This window comes from Orbicella faveolata, unplaced genomic scaffold (genome assembly GCF_042242905.1).
Source record: "Orbicella faveolata isolate gen_17 unplaced genomic scaffold, um_ofav_v1 contig_24, whole genome shotgun sequence".
In the NCBI taxonomy this organism is placed as follows: domain Eukaryota; kingdom Metazoa; phylum Cnidaria; class Anthozoa; order Scleractinia; family Merulinidae; genus Orbicella; species Orbicella faveolata.
Window position 1 is genome coordinate 3268742 of NW_028301552.1, and position 27085 is coordinate 3295826.

At 41.1% G+C, this 27085-nt stretch overlaps 2 protein-coding genes across 2 annotated transcripts; one reads left to right on the top strand and one right to left on the bottom strand.

The window, feature by feature from the left end:
* Nucleotides 1-380: 380 nt before the first annotated feature.
* LOC110042514 (major facilitator superfamily domain-containing protein 6-like) lies at nucleotides 381-2853 on the top strand. The gene is made up of 2 exons (XM_020747895.2): nucleotides 381-1584; nucleotides 2357-2853. Exons 1-2 carry the CDS (start codon nucleotides 384-386, stop codon nucleotides 2578-2580), a joined length of 1425 nt encoding a protein of 474 aa, XP_020603554.2. The 5' UTR covers nucleotides 381-383; the 3' UTR covers nucleotides 2581-2853.
* A 4902-nt stretch (nucleotides 2854-7755) lies between these two features.
* On the bottom strand, nucleotides 7756-16555 carry LOC110042411 (major facilitator superfamily domain-containing protein 6-like). The gene is made up of 3 exons (XM_089292835.1): nucleotides 16311-16555; nucleotides 10054-11307; nucleotides 7756-8434 (listed from the first exon to the last, which is right to left on the bottom strand). Exons 2-3 carry the CDS (start codon nucleotides 11267-11269, stop codon nucleotides 8211-8213), a joined length of 1440 nt encoding a protein of 479 aa, XP_089148961.1. The 5' UTR covers nucleotides 11270-11307; nucleotides 16311-16555; the 3' UTR covers nucleotides 7756-8210.
* Nucleotides 16556-27085: the final 10530 nt, after the last annotated feature.

Here is a 27085-nt window from a genome sequence, read left to right on the forward strand (position 1 = left end):
TCGCTTGCCTCTATTTACATGCCTTTGATAGCCTCTACGGGCGATCAGTTAGTTCGACTGAATCAGGCCTCTCTCTCTTTTTTTTGCTTCGCCGTTTTTTCGAGCTGCGCCCCCACCAACTGCGCGCCTGGAGGCTGGGCTATATTTTTAACCCTAGGTTGTCATGCAATAGTTTATCTCGATTTTTATTAAAGTTATAGTTTGTGCATGTAGTTTTATAGGCGTTTCAGGAAAGCACAGGTTTATGGAAGAATGAAAAAGTCTTGTTTGGTTTAATTTCCTCGGCTGTTTTGTTTGAATCAGAGTCTTACGTTTTTTTTTTAATACTTTCGTTTTATTCCCTAGGTCCACTGGCGCATTGTAAATATTTACACTGACCGACTATGGACACTGTGAGAGGAAAAGGATGGAAAAGACATTGGTCATTTGATAGAACCAAATTTATATTTCAAGCATTTTACTTTTTCTTTCTGTCTGCATACTCCATGAGGTTTTTATATCTTCCTATCTATCTAAAACAGTTGGGACTCAGTGCAAGTTATGTGGGAATTCTTTCAGGAGTGATTCCTTTTGCACGCGGCGCGGGAGCCCCAATTATAGGATACGTAGCGGACGAAACAAACTCAAGAAAACTTGGTTTTCTTGTTAGCCTGGCGTTACAATCATTAGCGCCTGTGTTGCTACTGATACCACGACCTTCTGAACCGGAATGTCAATTAAGAGTTGCCATGGAAACACCAAAGCATCCCTACAACAAAACTTGGATAGAGAAGACTAGTGATCAAGAAGATACTGGGCAAAGTCAAGAGCTGTTGAAAATTTTCCTTATTTTTTTGGTTCTCTTCATTGTCACAGAATTCATTGCCGCACCAACGAAAAGTTTTGCAGATTCAGCTCTTTTAGAAAACCTCGACAGCAATTCGACTAACTATGGAAGTATTAGAATGTGGGGAAACGTTGGTCAAATCATTCTTTATTTGACAGTTTCACCTGTAGCAAAATCCAACACTGTTAGAGTTTGCGGCGTTATTCAGGATGATTACGGACTAACAATGTTCGCTTTCTCGACTATGATGCTGGTCGCCTCTGTAATGGGTCTAATGATAGACTTCAAACAGGATGAATTAAGGACAACAGATTCGTACACAACCAAGACGAAAATACAAGAATCATCCCTAAAAGATGTCTTGTTAAACCTTCATAGCATTGCATTTATCGTCGTTATTCTTTACCTTGGGATAGTTGACGGCATTTTTAACAATTTCATGTTCTGGTATCTAACTGATATCGACCCATCTCAAGCCACGTGGGTTATAGGCGTGGCTGGAGCAAGTCGTAACATCGCAGGCGCATTTTCATTTGGCTCCTCAGGAATCCTAATCAGAAAATTAGGATGTTTAAACACAATTAACTTGTCTCTTGCTATCTATGTGGCAGCTTTCGCTATCTATGGACTGCTGACAAACCCTTGGTTAGCCATCATTCCCGAAGTTATGCAATTGCTCGCGTACGGTGTTTCCATGCCGGCTTGCATTGTGTATTTTAAAGAAAGAACACCCGAGGAATATTCAGCAACAACACAAGGTGCGTATAACAAGGGAAAAAGAAAAAAAGAGAAACTAAAATAAAGTGAAATATTGATATGTGGTATAAAAGGCCAAAACATTTTCTAAAATAGAAACTTTTAAAGAAACAAGGCCTCGTATAGCTGATTCAACCACAGTGATCCTCAGAGATAAAAGCTTTTCATGATTGTACATAGTTTATAATGTTCTATTATTCCCGAAGATTTCAAATGGGCAATGACCCTGTCGACAATATAGCAATTAATTTGTTGGTTTTTAAATAGTTAGAAAAAATTTTCTTTTAAAAATACCGCAATGATTTGATTTGAGCCTTTAATTGTCCCTTAGCTTTTTGAAGTACGGCGAAAAATATCACAAAGAAGTCCATTTCGTTGCTTTCGTTAAATATATAGTAAAATCGTATGTTGATATTTCTGAAGAAGGTTTACCAGATGAGTCAAGTGGCCCATCAGGCCGCCGCCTATTTATCCGCTTTCCTTAAGATGACGTGACTAGGAGTGTTTCTATTCCCTCATGAACGGGATATTAGTCCATCGCAGGTTTACCCTCCACCCCCCCCCCCCCCACCCCCTTTCTCTCATTTATACACCTGGGTGGATAGAAGCACTGGGAGATTTTTAAAGTGTCTTGCCAAAGTTCCCCGGCCAGGGCTCGATGCGGAGGCGAGCGTACTAAACATGACGCCACTGCGCCTCCACTTACCAGAAAAGGCGTTAATATTTTTATAATCATTATGCACTTACAGTTTCGGCTCGTTTTTCAATTTGCAGGCATTGTATTCTCTTGCTACCTTGGTGTAGGTTTTGGATTAGGATCCACGATTGGTGGGTTCCTGGTAGACATCATTGGAGGGTCGTGGACGTTCCTGCTGAGTGGAGGAGTAACAGCGATCGTGCTCGTTCTATGTGTTCTTTCTTTGGCGATAACAAAACTGCTTAATCGAATGAAGAATAACAAGGTGGAAAGGGAAACAGAGGATTACGAGTCGAGTTAGACAAACTTCAACTGTTCATTGAATAAAATATGTACTTCTCTCAAGTAATCCATCTACCTTTTTTGATGAAAGAGCAGTTCATTTGACAGTTCATCATCTATTTTTCACATTTACAAACTGACCTTACTAGTAAGTTCTATAAGGTGTTAAGTGGAAAAACTATATGAAAAACTCGATCAGTTACCGGGGTGCTGTACTTTGGAACACTGTATGCAGGTATTATACTAATAATTTCAAGCAACACTATGCCATAAATATATGTTATAAATAAATAATAAGAAAGCTAGAAAAGACGTTTTTTTATTAAACAATTAGACTTCAATGCGACCTTGATTCAAACGCAAGGCAAGCACGCAACGGATTTTACGTTTCACTAATGAATACGTATGTAATTATAATCGTATCTATAACAAAATTCTTGGTGATTGGTTCTCAGCGCGCCTCTTTGTCACGTAATCGACGCGCGATCATATGGGTGTCCAATTACAGGTATCCAATTTGAACAAACATTTAGTCCTATTACCCATTAATTATATAGGATCCAAAAACAGATGGACAAGGCAAATACTTTATCGTCTAAAGTACAGTATTTCTCACTTCGCTTTGCTCAGCACGTCACAGGTCAAACACTTTAACTCACGTGTTTTGCTTCTTTGAGTGTTCTTGTTCTGATTATTCTCCCTCATCTCGAGTAAATCAGTAGCATCTATCTCTGGAAACCTAGCTGAAGACTCCATTTGAAAGTTTAGACGTCAAAAAGGTGGAGAGAAAAGTCAGGAAATTCCGCCATTTTCAAACATAAGAAAACTTAGCGAACTACATTCGCTCGGTGACGTTTGATGGCAGTGATAATAGCTGCAACCTGATTGGCCAATACTCGGTTCTTTTATTTATTTTGACATTTCATTGGTTGATGGAAAGTATCCAGATTTTTCTCAAATTGGACAGTGTGTTCAAAGCTAAACTAAACGTTCGAACAAAAACTATCCAATTTATCTTAAATTTGGACAGTTTGCAAAAATTAATATTAAAAATAGGTCTGTTGGCAATATTGGATTTCGATGGAGCTATATAATTAGGACGTTAATTACGCGCGCTTTAATGGCTTTGTTCCTACAGTTTTTGAAACTTATGGAAAGTGTTACTGATTTTTTCGTTCAAAAGAGGCTATCTAAAGCCTTTTATTATTTCCAAATTTGTAATAGATACGATTAATTAGTAATTGGACCTGGTGTCGTACAATATAGGGAGTAATCGTGCTCGTAATTTAAATCGGCCTCGCACTTCATTACTGTTCATATTTATGTTTTATTAAACGTTTAGCTAGATACACGACCCCAGAAGCAAACCTGTTTTTACGTTCCTATCCGATCCTTTTTTGTGAAAACTGTATGGCCGGAAGTTCTTCAATGGATTGAAGAACCATTGTTTCGGGTCGTACGTCTGAACTGAAAGAAACAATCGGAGGTGGAGTTAATTTAAGTTTAAGTTGCTAACCGAGGGAGGCAAGGAGATGTTTAGGAGTTTAAAAGATCAAGCGAGGACAACACTATTTTCTTTCTCATTCATTATTATTTATTTATTTCCTTCTCTTTATTAACGCAGATGTTAATGTCAAGTAATTATGTACTGTGAAAGAAAAACACTGTGAAAGAAAAACAGGCAAGGAGAAGAGGGTGTGGGATCGAGAGAAACGTATTGAAATTCAATTAATTTAAGTGACTGCACTAGTTTGAGAGGCAGCGTAAAAAGGCAATTATATATACGGTCAATTTTACTTTTCAAATTGAAAACTAATCAATAAAATATATATATCAAAGAAACTCCAACTTATGTAAACAACAACAACAACAACTACTACTACTACAAAATGACAACAACAGCAACTTTATTTCAGTGTTTCAATTTCTACACGGAGTTACCGATACGTATGGGTTATTGACCAAGTGTAAGGTCAAGATGGCTGGATATTGGCCAAGTTCTTTTTTTGCGTGTTTATGGACCGAGACGGAGTCGAGGTCCATAAACTCGCAAAAAAAGAACGAGGCCAATATCCAGCCATCTTGACCGAACAAGCTTGGTCAATAAAGGATTTATTATATGTTTAAGAAAACTGAACTTTCCATCAAAGAGCACAGAGCAATGGTGGAAAAGTTGAATGTCATATTGAAAGATGTAAAGGAACACGATTCCACACTCTTTCAGTCCAATGGGCTTGCTTTAAAGCAGGGCGAAGAATTTGCCCACAGTTTTAATGTAAAACAGATCAAATGTACAGAAGCTAAGTTGACGAAGGTCACGCAGGACATGGAAGCACTAGAAAATAAGAAGAGCAATTATAACAGCATATTCAAAGGCATACTCAAACAGCACATCAACAAAAGGAGAAGGAAAAAAGAAAACCGCAGAAAGTCAAATGAAAGAAAGAGGAAGCGGACTGAAAACAACGTCCAACGAGTTTATGGAATCTGTGTTGGAAACCTGCTAGGATATGATCTTCCACAATGCCTTGTGTACCCTCCTAGAACGGCCGTCCCGGAAGAGTGTCTTAAAGTTGAGGATGTTGCCGCGTCGATATTTAGAAGAGACGGGCCATACATCGCACAGCTCTTGGAAGGGAATTATTTCACCAATGCTGCAAGAAGCAGAATCACCACCAACCTTGAGCGGGAAGTCAGAGATTATGTTTACACCTTCATGTACCCTGAAGAGTACACTCTGACGGAAAGCATTCCTGCTTCTTGCAGCATTGGTGAAAGAGACTCCCATAGCAGCACAAACGGCGACGAAGAACTCGACGACAGCGAAGATGAAGATGAGTGGCAGTGAAAGTTGCATTCGAAAATAACAGTGTTAAATACTTCTTTTCAGTAGCTACAAATGCTTTTTGTCGCCAAACGCTTTTTTGAAGCAGAAGGAAAGTTTGTAATAAATTTATATCCTGCCTTCTATGTTTATTTTATAGCAATTTTTTTGATATTCAAACATTATGCCATTTTAAAGTTTTACTAAAATATTTCACGTGACCCCCCCTTTTCCCCTTATTTTTTTGGGATGGCCCACCCTCGAAAGCCATTTTTTTTCGCATGCCCCCCCCCAAATCCCACCAGCCCCCCCTACATTATAAAAAATGAACGGTCCCTAAGTGAGAATTTTGATTTGAGTTCATTTTTAACTTGGCGCTGAGGTTTTCCCTTTATATTGTTTGGTCTTCTGAGTATGAATAATCTCAAACTACTCCAAACAACCGAAATGAAAAACATTTTTTATACAAGAAAAATTTATACTCGGTAAATTTTTAATCCTGGGTTAGCGTTAACCGGCTCAGTTCCAAACAACCTGCCCTGATTACAGTAAGTTAACATGGTTTGAGCCAGTCATCCAAAAGAAAAGCCGGTACTTGGTCAGTGGTTAACTTCCAAAAAACACGTGATCTCTATGAGCTCAAAACATAAGTCCGCGATATGGTCTCGTGATACTGGTCGGAAGATACCTTGTTTTGACAGGTGTCAGTTGACCATAAAATGGTTGCTTTATATTATAGATGTACGTAGACTTTCTAAAAGTCCTTTCCTTTAATTCTTCCCTAGCCTGTTGGTTTCGTCGTTGGAAAGGACTTTACCCATTTGCAGCGCGCCAAATTTAACCGTGAATTTTTCCACCGGTGACGTAAATACACATTAATCACTGAATAAACAAGAACTGACTATACGTCATGCCGCCGCGCGCCGTCAATGACACAACTCGCGGAGCAAATGTCTGCTGAGTTCAAGTACTATAAAATTATTTTTTATTTAGCTTTTGTTCTCGGATAAACTTAAAGGATATGGATTTTATGGAAGCAATTGAATATGGTCTATCCAACTTAATTTAAGGTCTTTGAAAGAAGAACAGGGAAAAGCAGTGGAAGGCTATATATCCGACCAATACGTGTTTGTTTACTTACGAACGCGACCTGACGCGTGATCCGGATCGCTTGAGAGAATTAAGTTTGAACCTTCAGGAAGAAGAACAGAACCGTTCCCGCAGTTTGTGTAATTGTTGCACTTTTAGTTGATTTAATGAATGACCAAGTTTCTTCTCAACAAAGAAAGGGCATCGGAGCGAATTTGCCTCGGCCATTTTACTGTGTTGAAAGCAGCCGTCGATCGATGAAGGACTTTTGGGAACAGCGCTTTTATTCTCTGCCGTTCGTTGCGACTTCGATTCTCAACGTAAGTTCTCCTCGACTAACTCCGCCTTCTTTAGTTAATTCGGATTCTTGTCGGTACAAGCTAGATCTGACTACATACTGCACTGTACACGAATGAATTCATTTCAGTTAGGGAACAGTACTCGTAAACGTTTTGATGGAAATCATTTTCTGCTTTCGCGACGATCGCGCGCGGAGTACATGAAAAGTGAGAAATGTCAGTCATGTTTTTCGCGCCAAAAATTTACGCTCTGATTCACATCCCTGCAAGTGAAACAAGACGAAATATCGCGACTCACGTCGCTCGCGCTCGAAGATTAGCCTCTCGCTGTCTCCACTGCTTTCAAGGCATCACAAGTTATTTCAGAATACTTTTCTATACATTCCTCGCTTTGAACTTTGCAGCAGTAAATAAATTTACAGTTGCAACGCTCTACTTTTTCAACTCGCAGTTTGCCACATCGCTTGTGTAAGACCGTACTAGCATTCCAGGGTAGCCCATGGTGTCGTTTTGTTCGCAGGAGGCTGGGGAGCTGTCTAGATAAACCAGTGTTTGCTCACTCAATGAGACCACTGTCTTACGCATTATAATCCATTAAATATTTTCACTCGCGCGCGATTGGTCTAAACTCATCACGTGACTAAATATGCCCAAGCTAAAACGGGGGAATATTCGAGTGATATTTCCCAATATTGAAAACCGCGCGTGTTGCGAAAAATGTTTGAAGGATGATAAACGCATTAGTAGTCTCCATTTGGCGCGAAAAATTGCTCGGATGTTTGTACTTGGACATTATATGTTCCTCAAAGCTCACAGTTTTCCGGAAAACTGTTTGCTCCTCGGAACAGATAATGTCCGCGGACAAATATCCGAACATATTTTCGCGCCAAATAGAGTTTATTTTTTATTTACCATATAAAACAACAACAAGACTACTTTATTTTAACACGATTTAGTTTGAAGCAACAGGTTTGCGTGTGGGTAGGGTATCTAGCTAACCGTTTAATAAAACATGAATATCATCGTACAGTAATAATAATAATTATATACGTATTCATTCAAATTAATGAAACTTAAAATCCGTTACGTTCTTGCTTTGCGTTTGAATCGAGGTCGCATTGAAGTCTAATTGTTTAATAAAACAAAGTCTTTTCTAGCTTTTTTATTATTTATTTATTGCATAGCATTATGGCATAGAATTGCTTGAAATTATAAGTATAGTACCTGGATGCAGTGTTCAAAAGGACAACACTCCGGTAACTGATCGAGTTTTTCATATAGTTTTTCCACTAAGTACCTTATAGAACTTACTAGCAAGGTCAGTTTGTAAATGTGACAAATAGAAAATGAACTGTCAAATGAACTGCTCTTTCGCTCAAAAAAGGTTGAGTGATTACTTGAGAGAAGTATTTCATTCAATGAACAGTTGAAGTTTGTCTAACTCGACTCGTAATCCTCTGTTTCTCTTTCCACCTTGTTATTCTTCATTCGATTAAGCAGTTTTGTTATCGCCAAAGAAAGAACACACAGAACGAGCACGATCGCTGTTACTCCTCCACTCAGTAGGAACGTCCACGACCCTCCAATGATGTCTACCAGGAACCCACCAATCATGGATCCTAATCCAAAACCTATACCAAGGTAACAAGAGAATACAATGCCTGCAAATTGAAAAACGGCCGAAAATGTAAGTGCAAAATGATTATAAAAATATTAACGCCTTTTCGGGTAGTACGCTCGCCTCCGCATCGAGCCTTGCGGGGAAACTTTGGCAAGAAAACTTTGGGCTCACAGTGCCTCTCTCCATCCAGGTGTATAGAGCGGGGGCGGGGGGAGGGGGGGAGGGGAGGATAAAGCTGCGATGGACTAGTATTCCGTTCAAGAGGGAGTACTGAAATACGGAGATAAGTCCGGCCTAATGGGCCTCTTGGCTCATATGCAGACTTAACCTTACTCTGGTATAAACGCTTCTTCAGAAATATCAACGTAAGAGTTCAATATATATTTAACGAAAGTAACGAAATGGACCTCTAGGTTTTTTCCGTTTTTCTTGTATTAGGATAGTATGATATTTTTTCTCCGTACTTCAAAAAGCTAAGAGATAATTAAAGGCTCAAATCAAATCATTGCTGTATTTTTGAAAGAAAATTGTTTCTGACTATTTCAAAACCAACAAGTTAATTGCTATATTGTCGACGGGGCCATTGCCCAGTTGCAATCATCGGGAATAATAGTACACTGTAAACTATGTACAATCATGGAAAGCTTTTATCTCTGAGGATCGCTGTGGTTGAATGAGATATACGAGGCCTTGTTTCTTTAAAAGTTTCTATTTTAGAAATGTTTTGGCCTTTTATACCACATATCAATATTTCACTTTATTTTAGGGCCTGTTTACAAGGATAGAGGGTTACTCTAGCAAGCGGGTTACCCTAGCACTCACACATTTCCTCTTTCTTTCTTCTTCGTGTTTACAAGGCAGCCAGGGTTGCCCGGGAAGGCGAGTTAACTTTTGCCCCATTTATATGGTCTCGGGTACCCGAGACAAGCTTCCCCTCGAGGTACCCTGACCGAGGTACCTTTTAGCTTATATCTTTGCAAAATTCAACCAACCGTTTACATTAGGATCGCGAACCCGTCTCGGGGGCCGACACAACTCGGGTGGGCGAGTTGTCTCGCCCCGGCAGGTAGGGTAACCCTGGCAAGCGGGACAACTTTTCTTCATATAAACGCTTTGGCTCCCCTTACTGGGACAACTCTCGGCGTGGCGAGTGTCACGTAATGCCTAGATTTAGGATTTAAAGCAAAAATTCGTATCAAAGAAGTGAAAATTAACTCGGCAAAACCCACTGTGATCGAATAACTGAGGGAACCTCAAAGAAAGAGAGATATTTGCACATTTGATTATTCAATATGGGTTATGAATAATCACGCAGGGTCAATTTTGACTCGGCATACAGGGACTACGTTTTCACATATAAACGCTCGCTAAAGTTACCTCGGGGACACGGTTGTCTCGGGTACCCGAGACCATATAACTCCAGGTAGGGTTAACCCGCCTACCCGGGTTAACTTTCTAATTGTTTCCAGACCATTTAAGTGTAACCGCGCCTTAACTTGTCCCGGGTTGTAGGGTTACCCTACCTGTGAAATTTTGTTTGTAAACCCGGGCTATCTTTTGCCCTCTAGCTAGGGTTAACCCGCTTGCTGGGGTAACCCTCCCTCCTTGTAAACAGGGCCTTAGTTTCCCTTTTTTTTCTTTCCCTGTTTTTACACCCACCTTGTGTTGTTGCTGAATATTCCTCGGGTGTTCTTTCTTTAAAATACACAATACAAGCCGGCATGGAAACACCGTAGGCAAAGAATTGCATAACTTCGGGGATGATGGCTAACCAAGGGTTTGTCAGCAGTCCATAGATAACGAAACCTGCCACATAGAAGGCAAGAGACAAGTTAACTGTGTTTAGAACTCCTAATTTTCGAATCACGATTCCTGAGGAGCCAAATGAAAATGCGCCTGCGATGTTACGACTTATTCCAGCCACGCCTATAACCCACGTGGCTTGCGATGGGTCGATATCAGTTAGATACCAGAACATGAAATTGCTAAAAATGCCGTCAACTACCCCAAGGTATAGAATAATGACGATAAATGCAATGTTATGAAGGTTTAACAAGACATCTTTTAGGGATGATTCTTGTATTTCCCTCTTGGTTCTGCGAGAGTCTGTTGCCCTTAATTCATCCTGTTTGAAGTCAATCATTAGACCCAGTATAAAAGCGAACAGCAGCACAATCGAGAAAGGGAACATTGTTAGTCCATAATCATCCTGAATGACGCCGCAAACTCTAACAGTGTTGGATTTTGCAACAGGTGAAACCATCAAATAAAGAATGATTTGACCAACGTTTCCCCACATTCTAAACCTTCCATAATTAGTCGACTCAGTGCTGTCGAGGTTTTCTAAAAGAGATGAATCTGCAAGACTTTTCGTTGGCGCAGCAATGAATTCTGTAATAATAAAGAGAACCAAAAGAATAAGGAAAATCTGCAACAGCTCTTGACTTTGCCCAATATGTTGTTGATCACTAGTCTTATTGAGCGACTTCTCCATCCATGTTTTGTTATAGGGATGCTTTGGCGTTTCCGTGGCAACTCTTGATTGACATTCCGGTTCAGAAGGTCGTGGTATCAGTAGCAATATAGGCGCTAATGTCTGTGATGCCAGACTAACAAGAAAAGCAAGTTTTCTTGAGTTTGTTTCGTCCGCCACGTATCCTATGATTGGTGCTCCTGCGCCGCGTGCAAGAGGAATCACTCCTGAAAGAATTCCCACATAACTTGCATTGAGTCCCAACTGTTTAAGATAGATAGGAAGATATACTAGCCTCGTGACGAATGCAGACAGAAAGAAAAAGTAAAATGCTTGAAATATAAATTTGGTTCTATCAAATGACCAATGACTTTTCCATCCTTTTCCTCTCACAGTGTCCATAGTCGGTCGGTGTAAATATTTACAATGCGCCAATGGACCTAGGGAATGAAACGAAAGTATTAAAAAATAAAAATAACACGCAAGACTTTCATTCAAACAGAACAGCCGAAGAAATTTAAACGACACTTCTTATTCTTCCATAAACCTGAAACGCCTGAAAACTACTAATTATAACTCCAACAAAAATCGGGTTGTAATCAAACCACACAGCTAAGTAATTCGCACTTTTACTAGCAATTCGCTGAAAACAAACGTACATAAACAAGCTAAATATACAGAGCAGGAAACCAAAATAAACTGATAAATGAAGCAAGCAAAAATGACGGGAGAATGACGAAACTTGCAGGATTTGTGTGGCGACTACGACGACTAAAACATAATGACAATGACAACTAAAAAACTAACAACAGAAGAGGCTATACAGAACAGTATATCGCAACAACGGATGAGAAAATGTACACGAAAATATGAAACGTTGCATAACCGAAAATAACCAGCGAAACTAATTATAATTACAAATATTGCCAAATTTTCGTAGCAGTGAGATTGAAATCAAACATTTAAAAAAGACGACACACCGTTTAAATTTGTAAGACATGTTTCGGATACTCAGCATCCATCTTAAGTTAAAGGATATTTACAAGTGAGTGACTTTATATAAAGTAGGTAACAAGTAGGTGTAAATTACAAAATGTAGATTAGTAGTACAAATCAGTGAAAAAGTTACATAATACTTGAGGGATACAAAAAAGGGTGCGAGTACAAATCGGCGAAAAATACTGAATACAAATAGTAATTAAAGTAGGAGTGTAAATTAACATGTTTGAGTTGTTTATTCAACGCGAGTCTTTCCCATTCAATATGAAGGGCTTCTTTGATCCTAAGTTGGAAATTAATAAGAGCCGAGTCTAAGGTGGAAAAACAATTAAAACAGCATAGATTCTTACACGACTCAGAACCCTGAAGATGTTTATAGATATAGGAATTACTCACGAACCCTGGTGCCAAAATGTCTGGTGGTTTCACCGACATAACAGGTGTGAGTGACATCCTGCACATGTAAACTTGTAGACCACTTGGGAACGGAACGCACTGGGGATCGAGCCATTCACACTGAACATGTTACTTAACTTACAGGGAGTGAAGGCTAACCTAATGTCTAAATCCTTACAATATTTCTTAGCGATGGTTTTGATTTTACGTCGCGCAAAAAGGGAAAAGGGCCAATATAAGGTAATTTGAGAAACCGTTTGGTCGTTCTCTTGGAATGGTCCTGCCGGGATACATCAGCTGAGGTGTTGTGAACCTCATAAAGGTATTGATTAACTATCCATTGTATAATATTACACGGGAAACAATTTTTCATAAGAATAGATGTTAATTGTTGGATGTCGGTGTGAAAGCCGCTCCAAGTGTTGTTGATTTTGAAGGCACTGTCCACTAATATACGAATTTGACCAATTTTGTAAGAAAAGGGTGTAAAACTATTTTTTCCGCCCCACGCTATTAACCCCACCGCCACTACCCACGGGCATTTTGTACTCTCCCCAGTTTCGCTCGCATCAAGAGACCAAGATGGCGGCCCATCGAACTCAATGATCGACATCTACGATCTCACGGAAAAATAGGGGACTGTGAACAGTCTAGTTGGGGATTAGAAGAATTAGAAGCTTGCTTAAGCATTTTATACTCTTTCTTTAGTATCCTTATGAAACGTTGCAACTTACTCTCGGCTCGTGCCCCCTGGGTCTACCCCACCCTTTCGCCCCGTAGTCTCCTCTATTAGCACTTACAACTACAAGCCGTATCAAGCATGTTTGGCGCGCGCATGCTTCCCACGCTTGCGCAGCGGCTTATATCAGGAGCCATAATCGGGGACGGAGACCGTAAGCGCGCGCCATTTCTAGTATTAGGGTTGTCCCCATGATATGGGACAATAATTCTATTTTTAGAACAAATTGCGCCATCGCCTGCGGCACACGCGCGTACATGCTGCGAGGATTTTTGCGGATGTCGCGCGGAGGAAATGGCGTCCGAAATTCCCGAAAATTTTCATGTTTTTGGCCCACAACTCAACGCGTTCACGTCTGTTGGAATTTTGCTTAAGTATTTTCGTCGTAAGCTGCTCCGGTTTGAGTGAAGTAAGACAGTGTCGCATTTAGGTATGTTCCGCTGTAAGCTTATATATATCGCTGACCAAGTTGTGTTCCGACGGATGCTTCTTTTACTTGAGCTGTACATTACTCCACTTTAAATTTCACATATGTTGAAGACTAACAGCTTTTCCATAACACAGCAGAAAACTAGCTGGATATATTTAGATATAGTAGAGCTTCAGGGCTTCATAGTTTCCTAGCTCCTCTTGCCACACACTTGCGAGGAATTTGTCAGTCTATCGCGACCGAAAAGTAAAACAAAATAATTGCTAGTTTGAGTTTCGCTTGAATTTTAAGCAACGCTTGATGTTTCATCCAAGGCCCAATAACTTTACGTCCTTAGATACTGCTCAGTTTTATTCGTGTAAAAATCCAGTAAATTCTCTGTTGTCAATGAATGAGAGCGCCCGCTGATGCGTGTTTTCAGTACAGTCAGTAAACATGACAAATTGTACTTCCGCCGCTCTTTCGTGTGAAAGCGTACATCGAACTCAAACAATAACTCTATAGTTTTTAAATATGTTTACGATTGATAAATGTTTGAGAACATATAAAAGCTAAGCTGGAAATATGTGAATAAAGCAGAAATAATCAGCAAAGTTACGATGACGCTTTCTTTAATCAACTTGGAATAACGATTTCGAGTTTGTTGATCGAGCTATCAAAACTCCTTGTCTATTTTCATTTTCGCAGTGTAAAACTTCACTATGCTCATATTGAAGAAACACACATGATGTTAGTAGCCTTTTTTGCGTTCGTGAAATTTGTTACAGCATCTCAGCACCGAAAAGATAACGAAAGAAATCTTTGTCAAGATTTGTTGACAATTCAAACACCGACTCGACCTTGAAAGTGCACGAGCTGCACTATGCAAATGAGCTAATTGTACGCGTCAGACTTTCCTTTCAAAAACTTTTGCAAACTCACCAAACAAGCAGAAACAATAAGAAACCGTCAAAACAGGTTTTGGTTATGATGAACCATTGTCTGAGAAACTCACAAATTAACTCGATACCAGAGTGTAGAGTTTTCTTGCTATATTCTTAAGTCAGAACAAACGCAAAAACATACGCGTAAGCTTACAACTAGCGTGAGCAGATCTTAGTATTCATTCCCAGCGCGAGATTGAAGTCTTGTTTTCGACCCTGAAAAACCCACCTTTTCCGTTAGCTCAGAGCATAAAACTACATATAAGCGCCCTGGTTCGTATTCCCTGCCTTATTCCCTGCCATCGCTGTGAAAAATACGCAAAAGAATCTCTCAACTCTCACCATTTGATCACACAACGTGACAACATCCACGCGAGAGCCCCCGACACGTGCGTGAATCCGCGCGGATATATGACGTCAGGATGGCGCAATTTGTTCTAAAAATAGAAAAATTGTCCCATATCATAGGTACGCGCGAATCCCGAGACTTACGGTCTCCGTCTCCGATTATGGCTCCTGCTTATATCCTAATCTTGTTTCCAGAATTTTTGTTCCCCTTGACCAGCGGTCGGAAAACGAGAGCTCTGGGAGCAACCATTTTGAAATAACCGAATTCAGGTGATTCCGCCCGTTCGGTTTTCACTGCGTAGTCTGCATCTATGGCGCATGCCTGAAATGGTTGCTCCCAGAGCTCTCGTTTTCAGACCGCTGGTCGAGGGGAACGAAGACTCTGGGAACGAGATTGCTTGTATCCATAGTTTGATCTGTGTTTAATCAAACATGTTTTAACCGTTTGGCCACCCACTTCAACATCAGCATGTTTGGTTACCACACATTGTTTGATGATGTTTGGTCACCAAACATTTACCGTTTGGACAAGCCTTTACACAATATAACTTGTATTGTATCAGTATTGTATTCCCAGCTGTATACATTAGCACATCAACCCTACATTGTGCGCATCGTTGAGTTTAGAGTCACGCGCGCGAGTGAAATTCATGAAAGAAGTTCGACTGAACTTAACAGTTTGCAGCTTAGTACGTTCTTAACGTGTCATGAGCACGTCTAAACATTCATCAAGCCCTAACGTTTGTCAGCGGTCCAAACATTACAAGTCTGACTGAACTGATTAGACTCGTTGTGTTCGACAAAGTCAGTTGCGAGACGTTTCATATATTTGGCGGGTTATTCTAAAAAACGCATTGTTTACATGCCTCAGTGATATTTCTCAATTATAAGTAGCTTTGCCATTCTGCTGTCCACGAGTCAAGTTTGACATTCACTCATTTGTAAATAAAGTCATAACTAGTACACTAGAAAAACGGGGTGTCACGAAACATTGTTTGATCGATGCGACAGCGATAAACCGGAGAAGATAAATATCTCGCTTATTTCTGGCTGTCGCCTATATATGAAAATTGCGTGACCATAAAACATTTTAGTTGATAAGAATTGTGAAGGGTTAAATTTTTTTTTTTAATTTCGAGGGGTCTGAGTTTTCGCGGTATGAGGTCTGACTTTTCAGGGTCTGATTTTTCGTGACACTCCATAAAAACGCAAATAACTGTGGGAATAATTGCATGCAAATTCATGGTGCGATTAATCAGTTTGCTAATTAAACAGTTTGATAAGAAAAGGTACAATGTATGTTTTTACATATAAATGCATGATATAATTGGCATTATCAATTAATTTAAGTAGTTGGCGCCAAAATTCACTTTCTCTAAAAGAAATATCCATAAGTTAAGGAATGTGGCATTTGTTACTTGATTTGTTTATACAGTCGTTAGCACTATTTATGAATTCATTTAGACGCTGCATATGTGTTCGATACGAGTTATTTGGTTCTTCAACCAGCCATGTACGGTGAATCGTTTACCAATACAAAAGACCAAGCAATGCGCTACAGCTAACCAATGACAATAGTCGTCAATTTAAATAAATCTTTGTGAATACCTGAATTCAGCGTTGTCTCAACTTTATACGTTCTTGAATGGGAGACTCAGATAATCTCACACGAACTTGTGAGGAGGATACCTAAATACCGAGTCAGGACTCGAGTTGGGACTCGAAGACTACTCGAGTTAGGACTCGGGCCAGGACTCGAGCCAGGACTCGAGCCAGGACTCGAGCCAGGACTAGCCTGCGAACAGGCTCCCGGTGAGCCCGAACGAAGCGAGGGAGCCTGTAGACATTCTATTGATGCCGCGTGTCACAGTGATATGTGTATCCCCGTGATATGTGTATCCCCGCACACATATCGCTAGTGATATGTGTATCCCCCGTGGGGATACACAAAACACTGATACGCGCCTGGGCATTCAACGAAATGGCGACTCGGTTGCAAGGTTCCGACGAGCGCTGTAAAGAGTAGAAGAAACCAGAAATGAATTCGCGCCCAACGGAGCAGATTAGGATTTCTTGAGTTTGGTTGAGTTCCAACCGACTCGATTGTATATCTGACTAAAACTTCGAACAGCGGATACACATATCACTAATTATTTCATGGGGCAGTGATCTCAGTGTGTATCCCCTAAACACAGCCGTTAGATTAGCTATCTACCTGATCGAAGAAAGTGGCCAATTATTGCCGAAACGTGCTGGCTGCTTACTCGCTACGACGTTTATACCCAGGTTGAGGTTTGCGGAGTTTGCAACTCGAATGTCTAAATATCTAAACTGAAATCGCGAGCAGGGGATACACATATCACTAATTATTTCATGGCGCAGTGATATCAGTGTATCCCCAGAAACGCAACTGTTATAATATAGCGCATCAAGATGTGAAGTATATATGAATTAATTCATATTTGAACTGCGGTAGTAGATGAAAGTGAAGATTGATCATCGCAGTAAATTTTCCAATTTAAGCAATTGGAAAGAAGAAGCCTGAAAAAAAAAAAAAAAAAAAAAAAAAAAAAAAAATCAGGGCTTCAACGGGAATGGGCATTTTGAAGCCCTGATTTTTTTCAGGCTTCTTCTTTCCAATTGCTTAAATTGGAAAATTTACTGCGATGATCAATCTTCACTTTCATAGCGCATCAACCTTGTCAAAACTGCAGGCAATATTAGCACCCGACGTTTTTACACGGCTTGGGTTCACTGAAGTTTGAAACTCGATAATTCCACTAAAAACGCGTGCACGCGTGCACGGGATAATAAGGGATACACATATCACTGATTATTTCATGAACTAGTGATATGTGTATCCCCATGGACACAGCTGTTATATTGGCTTTCTACCCAAGAAGAAAAATGCCCATAACATTTGCATTGTCAAAACTGGCTTGCTAGAAATATTCACACCCGGCATTTATTCATAGCTTGGGATTTCTGGAGTTTCACTGACCTCGGTTGTACACCGTCGCCGACCGCATCCAGGGGATACACATATCACTAATTATTACATGGCGCAGTGATATGTGTATCCCCTGAAGACAGCCGTAATCTAGGCTAACTGCCGAAGAATAAACGTCGAATATTATGAAACGTGCTAGCAATATTCGCAGTACAGCAATGTATACAGCTTGAGACTTAACATATCTTACAAAAAGTCGAACTGAAAAGCGGGTGCAGGGGATACACGAGTGCCACTAATCATTTTATGGCGATCGGGTCGAAGCCGTGATATGTGTTTCACTCCACGAATAATTCAGATGCAAACAAGGCGATGAACAGTGGAGAATATGCGTTACTCGAGGGGTGAGAATGCACCGCGCAATTAATATCGTCCTAGAAATCCGGTGCCGTGAAACTCAAATTGAAATATATCTAGATCCATTTGGTGTTCAACTTTAAATTCATTATATCCTGCTCGCAGAAAACCAGTTAGGATCAAGAACACAATTCCAGCAGCAGATACGTAAACTTTTTCAACTACAAAAATTGAGATTTGTGTTTTAAGCCTGTTTGGGTTAGTCGTTCGTCCAGTAAGCGACCGGACGACGAGAGCGCTTTCAAGGAGGATATTACTTTTTAAAGTAGAGGGGAGGGGGGTTGGGGATACACATATCACTGGTCGCCATTTTGGAGGGGATACACATATCACTAGTGATATGTGTGCGGGGATACACATATCACGGGGATACACATATCACTGTGACCGCCGTTCTATGACACCAGCTCCTGGCATCATGATATGATTGGTTTAATTGCTGATTGTTGACATCTTTGAGATGAATATTTGACAGATCTTTGTAAAATTATACGACTCCAACGGTTCGTTACAATAGTGCATTTGCCGTTCTCTTTTAAGTTTCGGTCTCTCGACCTCTCGTTATTTCACAAGTGATTGTCAACGGTACCTTATGCTCTGTTACGAGGAAGAATTTTAAGTAGGAGCTAGTGGAGTGAAGCCGTTTAGAGGTCAAAGGCATGGTTTCCGGACTTTCGCTGTTATCTGCTTGTCGCTTCGAGGAGTTTGACACCTCTATCATGTGCTTATAATTTCTTTAGGCTCATTTCAGTATTGCAAAATATGTTTTAAGCTCTCTAACTAATGATTCTGGAGGGACAAAGTTAAGTTTTAAATATTCCGTGAACATGTTGCCTACTTGCACTCTATATTATGATGCCCGGCCCAGTTATTTGATTAGCTCGATTAGAACTGTTTGCAAGTACCGAGAATTTAGCTTCTTGACAGGTCTAATTCCCTCATTGACTGATTTGTTACAGGCTTATCACCAAGAGCGGATATGCACATCAAAAACAAAGTCTACAGGCTCCCCTGTCCCCGCCCCGATCGCTTTGCTCTCCGAATTCTTCTGTTCCGCGCTCGCCGAAATTTTTTTCCGTCCTCGCCGGGAGCCTGTTCGCAGGCTAAGCCAGGACTCGAGCCAGGACTCGAACCAGGACTCGAGCCAGGACTCGAGCCAGGACTCGAGCCAGGACTCGAGCCAGGACTCGAGCCAGGACTCGAGTCAGGACTCGAGCAAGGACTTGAGGCAGGTTTCCCGCCATTTTAATGACGTGGTGGTCACATGACCAGTGACAGCAAGCCAGTTTTCAAGCCATGGCCGAAGGTAAGCTTCATTTGTTACTGATAATATCGAGTGTAACTAATGTGCGAGCCTGCGAGCCGCCAGCCTATTTTTGTTAGCCACTGCTTTTTTTTTCTGTGTTTTTCTTTGAGTTTTTAATTTAACGTTAACGTTGTACTCAGTAAATGCTACACTTGGCAGAAGAAACAAAAGTTTTCGATTTTCTTTCGTACGTGAAATTCCGCGCAAATAGTTTTCCGTCTGTATCAAAACGGATTTTGAAGGTCAGTTTCTAGTTTTAGATATGAATGAAATTTTGAGTTTCCCCCGCAAATTTTTATATGAAAAAGTTGATGAAGTAAAATTGACTAATATCCAAATATAAACAGGGAAACGTTCAAGTGACGCGAATTTTACAGATTTTAGGTAATTATCAAGATGACATATCGAGAAGCACCGCCACGAAAGATGCGTAATTTATTATTATTACTATTATTATTTATTATATTTATTTATTTATTTATTTATTTTGCTCCCTGTTGTCCGTTGTTCTGTCTCTTGGGAAACCAGGCTCTTAATTGTTGTTGTTTTCGAAGGACTGGACGACTGTTCATTTCGAGACAATATAAAAGTTTGGGGATAAAACCCATTCGCTCGGCCCAATGACTGAGTCAGTACAATTTACTGGGCTGAAAAACTCACAACTTGCAAACTAATTAAAGATTAAGCAGAAGTTTCCTCTGTACCAAACTTGTGGGGTACACCTTAACTCGCACACTCACAACTCACTTGTGCTCGGCAAATCCTTGTTTAATTCTCTTCCACTGTTACAACGCGTCGTATTTCTGCTATTTTCTGTGTTCTCTCGATAAAAATCTAGTTCACAATCACTCGTGCCTGCGATTACAATGTTTACGAATCTCGTGATCCTTGCTGTCAACTTATGAATGTCACGCTGTCACGACACTTCCGTTTACCTCGCTTGCAGCTACCAAAAAGCAAGATGGGAAAAATGTCCTACCTATAAAATCTGCTTAATTGCTAGAAATAATAATAATAATAATAATAATAAAAAAAGAGAGGTAAACTTTCCATCACCTCACTTACCATGCTACAGTGCACCAACACATGAAGACCGCGGGTATTTTCCATTACGCCAAAGATTCCTGAAATTTCGGTCGGAAGTCAAATGGAAAGGTCTTTGGTTTCTTCCGACCGGAATATTCGGGATCACCTCTCTTCACTTATGTAGGGAATTCGGAAAAAGGAATGAAAAATGGTAAGAGTCCGATTCCTCTTGGTTGGCCCGGTTTGATCGGAAAATGTCGTTCCACTTTCCTCGGCTATTGGTACAATGGAAGCGCCTCGCATGTAATAAATACCATATTAGGGCATTAAGTTCGTTTTTGGATTTTTTGGCGGGAATCTTTCGAGGCTCGCAAAAAGAGACACGCGGCTCGAGGCTCGGGCTCGCAGACTCGCAAAATAGCCTCCCCCGTCCCAGCTCGAGTCCCAGCTAGAGTCCTGGCTCGAGTCCTGGCTCGAGTCCTGGCTCGAGTCCTGGCTCGAGTCCTGGCTCGAGTCCTGGCTCGAGTCCTGGCTCGAGTCCAGGCTGGAGTCCAGGCTCGAGTCCAGGCTGGAGTCCAGGCTCGAGTCCAGGCTCGAGTCCAGGCTCGAGTCCAGGCTCGAGTCCAGGCTCGAGTCCAGGCTGGAGTCCAGGCTGGAGTCCAGGCTGGAGTCCAGGCTCGAGTCCAGGCTCGAGTCCAGGCTCGAGTCCAGGCTCGAGTCCAGGCTCGAGTCCAGGCTCGAGTCCAGGCTCGAGTCCAGGCTCGAGTTCAGGCTCGAGTCCAGGCTCGAGTCCAGGCTCGAGTCCAGGCTCGAGTCCAGGCTCGAGTCCAGGCTCGAGTCCAGGCTCGAGTCCAGGCTGGAGTCCAGGCTCGAGTCCAGGCTGGAGTCCAGGCTCGAGTCCAGGCTCGAGTCCTGGCTCGAGTCCAGGCTGGAGTCCAGGCTGGAGTCCAGGCTCGAGTCCAGGCTCGAGTCCAGGCTGGAGTCCAGGCTGGAGTCCAGGCTGGAGTCCAGGCTGGAGTCCAGGCTCGAGTTCAGGCTCGAGTCCAGGCTCGAGTCCAGGCTCGAGTCCTGGCTCGAGTCCCCGCTCGAGTCCTGGCATTGATATTAGTTTATCTCACTTGTGAGAGTTATAACACCAACCTGTGCAGCCAGCTGCTCGCGTATTTCTTAACATCCTAAGTAGGGAGTCTGAAGAGAGTATGAATACTTGGAATGGGATTGGGAGAGACACCACTAGCTTGTCTATCTTCCCATTTTAGTGGAGTCACGTGAACAGAGGAATGATGAGAATCAGGCCCCGTCCACGCTACGCTGGAGAAATTTGAAAACGGAGCACTCACCGAAAAACGGAAAACTCGGGAAGGGAAATGGCATGATCATCGTAACAAAATCGTTTTCGAAAATCTCCGTTTTCAAAACGTCTTACGTCTATACCTAAACGCAAAGTCGTCATTTTCAAACGTCCGGTTTGAAGAGCATTTTTTGGAAAAGTTCTGTTTTCGTGACAGAGTAATGTGGACGGTAGGCTTAACCGTAGAAATACCAAGGCGTAGTTAATCGATAAAAATCGATGTCGAAAATCAATCGATTCAAACTATCAATTACCGATTGTTATCGATTGATATCTGCAATCGATAACAATCGAAGTCACAGAAAAATTTCTTTATCGATTGCTATCGATTGACAAAAGTCGATAACAATCGATAATTCTTGTCTTAAGGAATATCGATAGTTATCGATTGAAAAACAAATCGACAATAACTACCCGGACTGTTCAAAGATCAGAAAGATGCCTTTGTTATTGTGTGTAGTTGACACAATTGCTGCCCCAGCCGTATGATTGTAGCTTGCTTTAATTTATTTCCTTATGTATGATTCTGTTGTTATTGATTTCTTTGTCTTATTAGTATTTTAAGCTTTCTCAAGTATTGTTATCTCGTCACTTAGTAGGTGAGAAAGTTTACAACATGAGCGGTAAGCTAAACATACCGCTCACGTTTTAAATTTGCTCGCCTAGATGACAAAAACAACTCCTTGATCACTCCTCGATACTTTAAGCAGTTTTCTCCCATTACCTTATTATGAGATACCACAATTTTTCTCGGGAGAAATTATATAAACCACAACAAGTTATGAAAACATTCAACGTAAGCCACTTTTAAATTAAAATTCATTAAAATGACTCGACTCGAATGTTTGCGACATACGAGTAATTCAAACGATAAAAGTCTTTCCGCTTCGATTTGTTGATGCTTTTCTAAGCAACTCCGTCAACTCTTGAACCAGGGGCACCCAACGTCCGTTTTCTCTCGAATGCTTTTAAAAGCTGTTTTAGGCTATGTGGAGTACTTTTAAAGCTCTGTAGGTTAATTTTAGGTTGCGCTAAAAAAAATTTTATCTGTTCGGTTATTCTAGGGGAACTTGAGTATTCTCGAATTTATTAGGGCTTTTTTGTCCATTTCCCGAAAACCTTAGGTCTTATCGCCTTTCCGAAAATGATAGCTGACCTTTTTTCGGTACCCAAAACGACATTTTTTACAATTCGAAAACAACAGACATTAAATTTCTCATATCACGAAAGTTCGAGGTGACAATTCTCTTAAGGAAATCAGAGGGGATTAAAGGTCTTCCGAACAGATAATTTACCGAAACGATCCGTTGGGTGCCCCTGTTGAACTTAACTTGAAAACGACCCGCTGAATAGTGGAAACGTTATTTTTAGCCTGTAGTTTTATCAGAAGTCTTGTTGAGTCGAGTGTAACTTTGACAATTAAAAATCTTTCCCCTGCTTGGGTGCGCTTAAATTCTATTGAACATGGATTTAAAAGAATGCAAACTCCTCAAGTGCCATGAACCGCGAAAAAACAAAGATGTTATCGATCCCAGATGCAGACCAAACATTTTGATCTTTCAGCTGGCATTACAAGACCGTAACTCTTAGCGCTTTCAAACAGGAGAAAATTGTTCTTTTTTGTTGACATTTAGGCTAGCTGAGCCCGGCTCGTTTAAAGAAAGAAAATGTCTTTTGCGTGACTTAGGCCTAGTTCAGACGTCGTGCTTCTGCCGTGCCGAACTAAATTGCAATTTGGTTCGACTGTAGCACGGCAGGAAATCAACTCTGATTCAGACGTCGTGCCAGAGTCGAATCAAATCCAGGGTTGACTGAAGCCTCGTAACAATTCTCCACCTAACTCCCCGAGGGAACGAAATCTCGCCACAACACATTGAAATAATTTATGAATGAGTCGTGTAGAACGGCAGAGCTTGTCGAACTTAATTGCTTGTCGAACTTAATTCAAAAGTTTGATTCAGACGCCGTGCTTCTGCCGTGCTTTTGTCGAACTTAATTCCTGAATTTAGTTCGGCACGGCAGAAGCACGACGTCTGAACTGGGCCTTAGAATTATAATTAAACCTACTTAGTAGAGCTTGCATGGTTAATGCAAATTTGGGTGGAAGAAAGATGATACGTTTTTGCTGCCATACTATTTTGGAGGAAACTAAGAAGTATAAAGAACTTGGAATTTTGCTGTTCTAGTCGTCCGTTAGAGAACCTGCACACTGATAACATAAAAGAAGATATTGAAAATTAAAAAAACCTTCTTCAAGGAGAAATTACCTTCATCAAAGTTCTGCTTGAGATGACTTCTCGGTAGAGCATTTCTCCCTTCTGTGTAAGTAGTGACTGGTTGCTCACAAAAAAAATTGAAGTTTAAACGAACCGTTATGTAGTCATGTGTGGCTTTTTTTCGTCTTTTCGAGGACCCTCGAGCTGTAGAAGATGCCCTGTCATGATCCGAATGTGGGAAAAGGTCATTCAATATTCGCCGTCACATTGGATGGTTTTGCAGGATTAATTTGGTCTCTTGTTTTCACGGTTGCTGCTCGCATTGAGGAGCTCTGAAGCATGACTCCTCAGTATAACTTATTGGTGACTGATTTGAATAACTGCTGCGCCCTTTTCAACTGAGTGGAAAGCGTAACTTGAAACTAAGTAGTGTTAAAAATACTGAGTTAGTTTTCCAGTTTAATGACCTTATTTAACCATTTTCCTGGTCCGTTAAATGAATACTTCAATCAGCTGTTGTTCAGTTGTCGCATGATCAGTCTGCGCGGGTGCACAGAAGTGTAGCAACTTCTAACAAATAGTTTTGAAATAATTATTCGTATTGGATTTCCCTTATTAGTTCTCGTGCTTTGATTCCCACGAAGAACAATCAGAGATCACAGCAGACAAGGACTCAAACACAGTAAGCGCCTTAAGAAGCCCCAGTTTAACTAATTATCAACAGGAGCCATAATCGATTATGGCTCCTGCCATCAACTGAGGGCAAGATCCCGGGGGGGGGGGGGGTAAGACTCTCATATAAAAAGTACGGGGATGCTCGTCGTACCTTTGAGGGGTTAAAAAAGCGGTTTTGGTACCTCTTGGGGTGTTCAGCGTCAAAACGTCAGCAGCGGGGTGTATTGCAGTACCCTATAGGGCCATGATTGAGCCCAAAAAATACGACAGGAGATTCTTTTTTGACAAAGTAGTGTTTAACGTTATTAAAAATTATGAAAGTGTCAGTTGATGTGTTTTAGAATTTGTACCTCTTGGCCTCGCATACGGCGCGCCTGAAATTTGCATTGACCAATCAGGATTCAGTAGGCGGGAAAAACTTTACTTTACCGTCCTGACGTCAATGTAAGTTACCAGGAAAGAGTTGAGATCAGGCACTGAAGATGGCATTGAATATTCATGAAAAGGGATTTACAATTCCTAAAACCATATCAGATTGTAAAAAGTGAAAAATATGAAACATTTTGTGTCTCCAATCTTCTAATTCGGAGCCAAAAATGGGTCGCCGGCGTCCCGCATGGCAACTCGCTCGTAGTTCGTCGAGTGTCGCCACGTACGACAACAATTGTGTTATTTTGAACACAATAGACCGTTCCTCGTCAAATTAAACCCGGCATTCTCCAGTTAATTATTAGAAGATGCCAAAGCAACTTTAGCTTTGTCTTCATTCTTGTTAGCTGTGAAGGAAAAGGCTCCTATCGTGTCGTTTCGGTAGGACAGCTCAGTTTTGACTGCCGCTCGTACTGCGGGCGCAGACGCCGTATGCAAGGCTTAGGCAGGGGTGAAAAACATTTGACGCCACGCCCGCAATAAAGGATCTTGGTACAATACCTCTTAGGGGTTCTTCGCAAAATTTCCGGCAAGCACCCCTGTCTTTTTATATGTGAGTTCTCCTCCCCCGGCGGAAAAAAAACTATTTTCCGTTTGGTCAGCATCAAGAAATTGAGACTTCTGGGAGAAATCGGAAGGGGACCCAGCACTAGACACGGCGGTTACCAGTCTGTCCCCAGAGGCCGCGCTCCTTTTGGTCAACACCAAAAATCGCAACCTCTGACCGTAAGCGATATTCTAAGCATGCGCAGAGTATTCTTTTCTGAAATATGGGTCTTTGACTGGAACCGCATTGCGCGGTAATACAGCCCGAAATGATGACGCTTATTTCATCCTTGCTCAACATAGAGTCTCCAGTAGCTCAGTGGTTAGAGCGTCCGGCGAGACCGCGGAGGATCGTGGTTTTAAATCCCATCTGGAACTCAGATTTGTTTCCGAGTTGAGGTCATTTCTACATTTGATATTACTTGTAACGATTGCAGTTATTTTTTTCCAGAAAATCAAACTTTTTTCAAATCTATTTAACAATTAGATCCGTAGCCCGCAAGGGCTACGGGTCAATAGCCCATGAAATGAAGCCGAATGGGCTATTGACCCGTGGCCCTTGAGGGCGAAGGGTCTAATTGTTTTAGTATTACCCAACTAGTCGAACAGAAAAGGCAATAATAAAGTTAGCAAATGCAAGTTGAAGAAATCTTTATTGGGGAATAAAACGAAAGAAAGCGTCACGCTCGATTGCGCCAATTTCGCTACTCGAGGACTATTACTAATAGTCCTCTAGTAGCGTAGCTAATTAAAATGCAGGATTTGCATTAGTCCACTAGTTGGGTGATACTAAATATAACTAACACAATCACGTTACATTTTAAACCAAAAACCAGAAAAAAAATTGTTGCAACCACAAAATGAAGGTTGACCAATACACATAAACAGTGTCCAATGGAATGGTACATAAGCCATTGGTATTCCATCCATGATATGCACCTCATGGGGACTTAGAATATTTCCAATGGCTTCAGGCTGAGTAGGGTTTCATTCTACTCGTCCATTGGTACCAATGGTGCAACTTCTTGAAGGTTTCCCTCAGGGACCGTAGCCACATTCCTCTAGGATTTCTTGTTTTATTAAGCTTGTGAGGCTCACGTGTTTATCAACGATGCCAGCACATAATTCGTAAGTAACTCCTTCACTGAAAGGAGCAGTTATTGGCACTGACACGTCTCCAGTCGGTCATAGTAACAGCACTGTCATCTATTAAAGACCTCGTTGTGCAGGTTTTTGCTAAAGTGCATGTTTCTCAAGTAAGCCCTGACATTCCCCAGCGGGTGGCAGATTTAGTCGGCCGGTGTCAGGTCACAATACAGTTATTTTACATTCTAGGTGCAAAAATATGTCTTTCATAATGTTTGGTATACATAACAATGTATACTAATTGCTCTGGTTTGGAATTAAATCTTAGCAACGAGAAAAGTTTGAAAAAGTAGTGTGTTGTTAGGTGAAATCCCGCCTTAA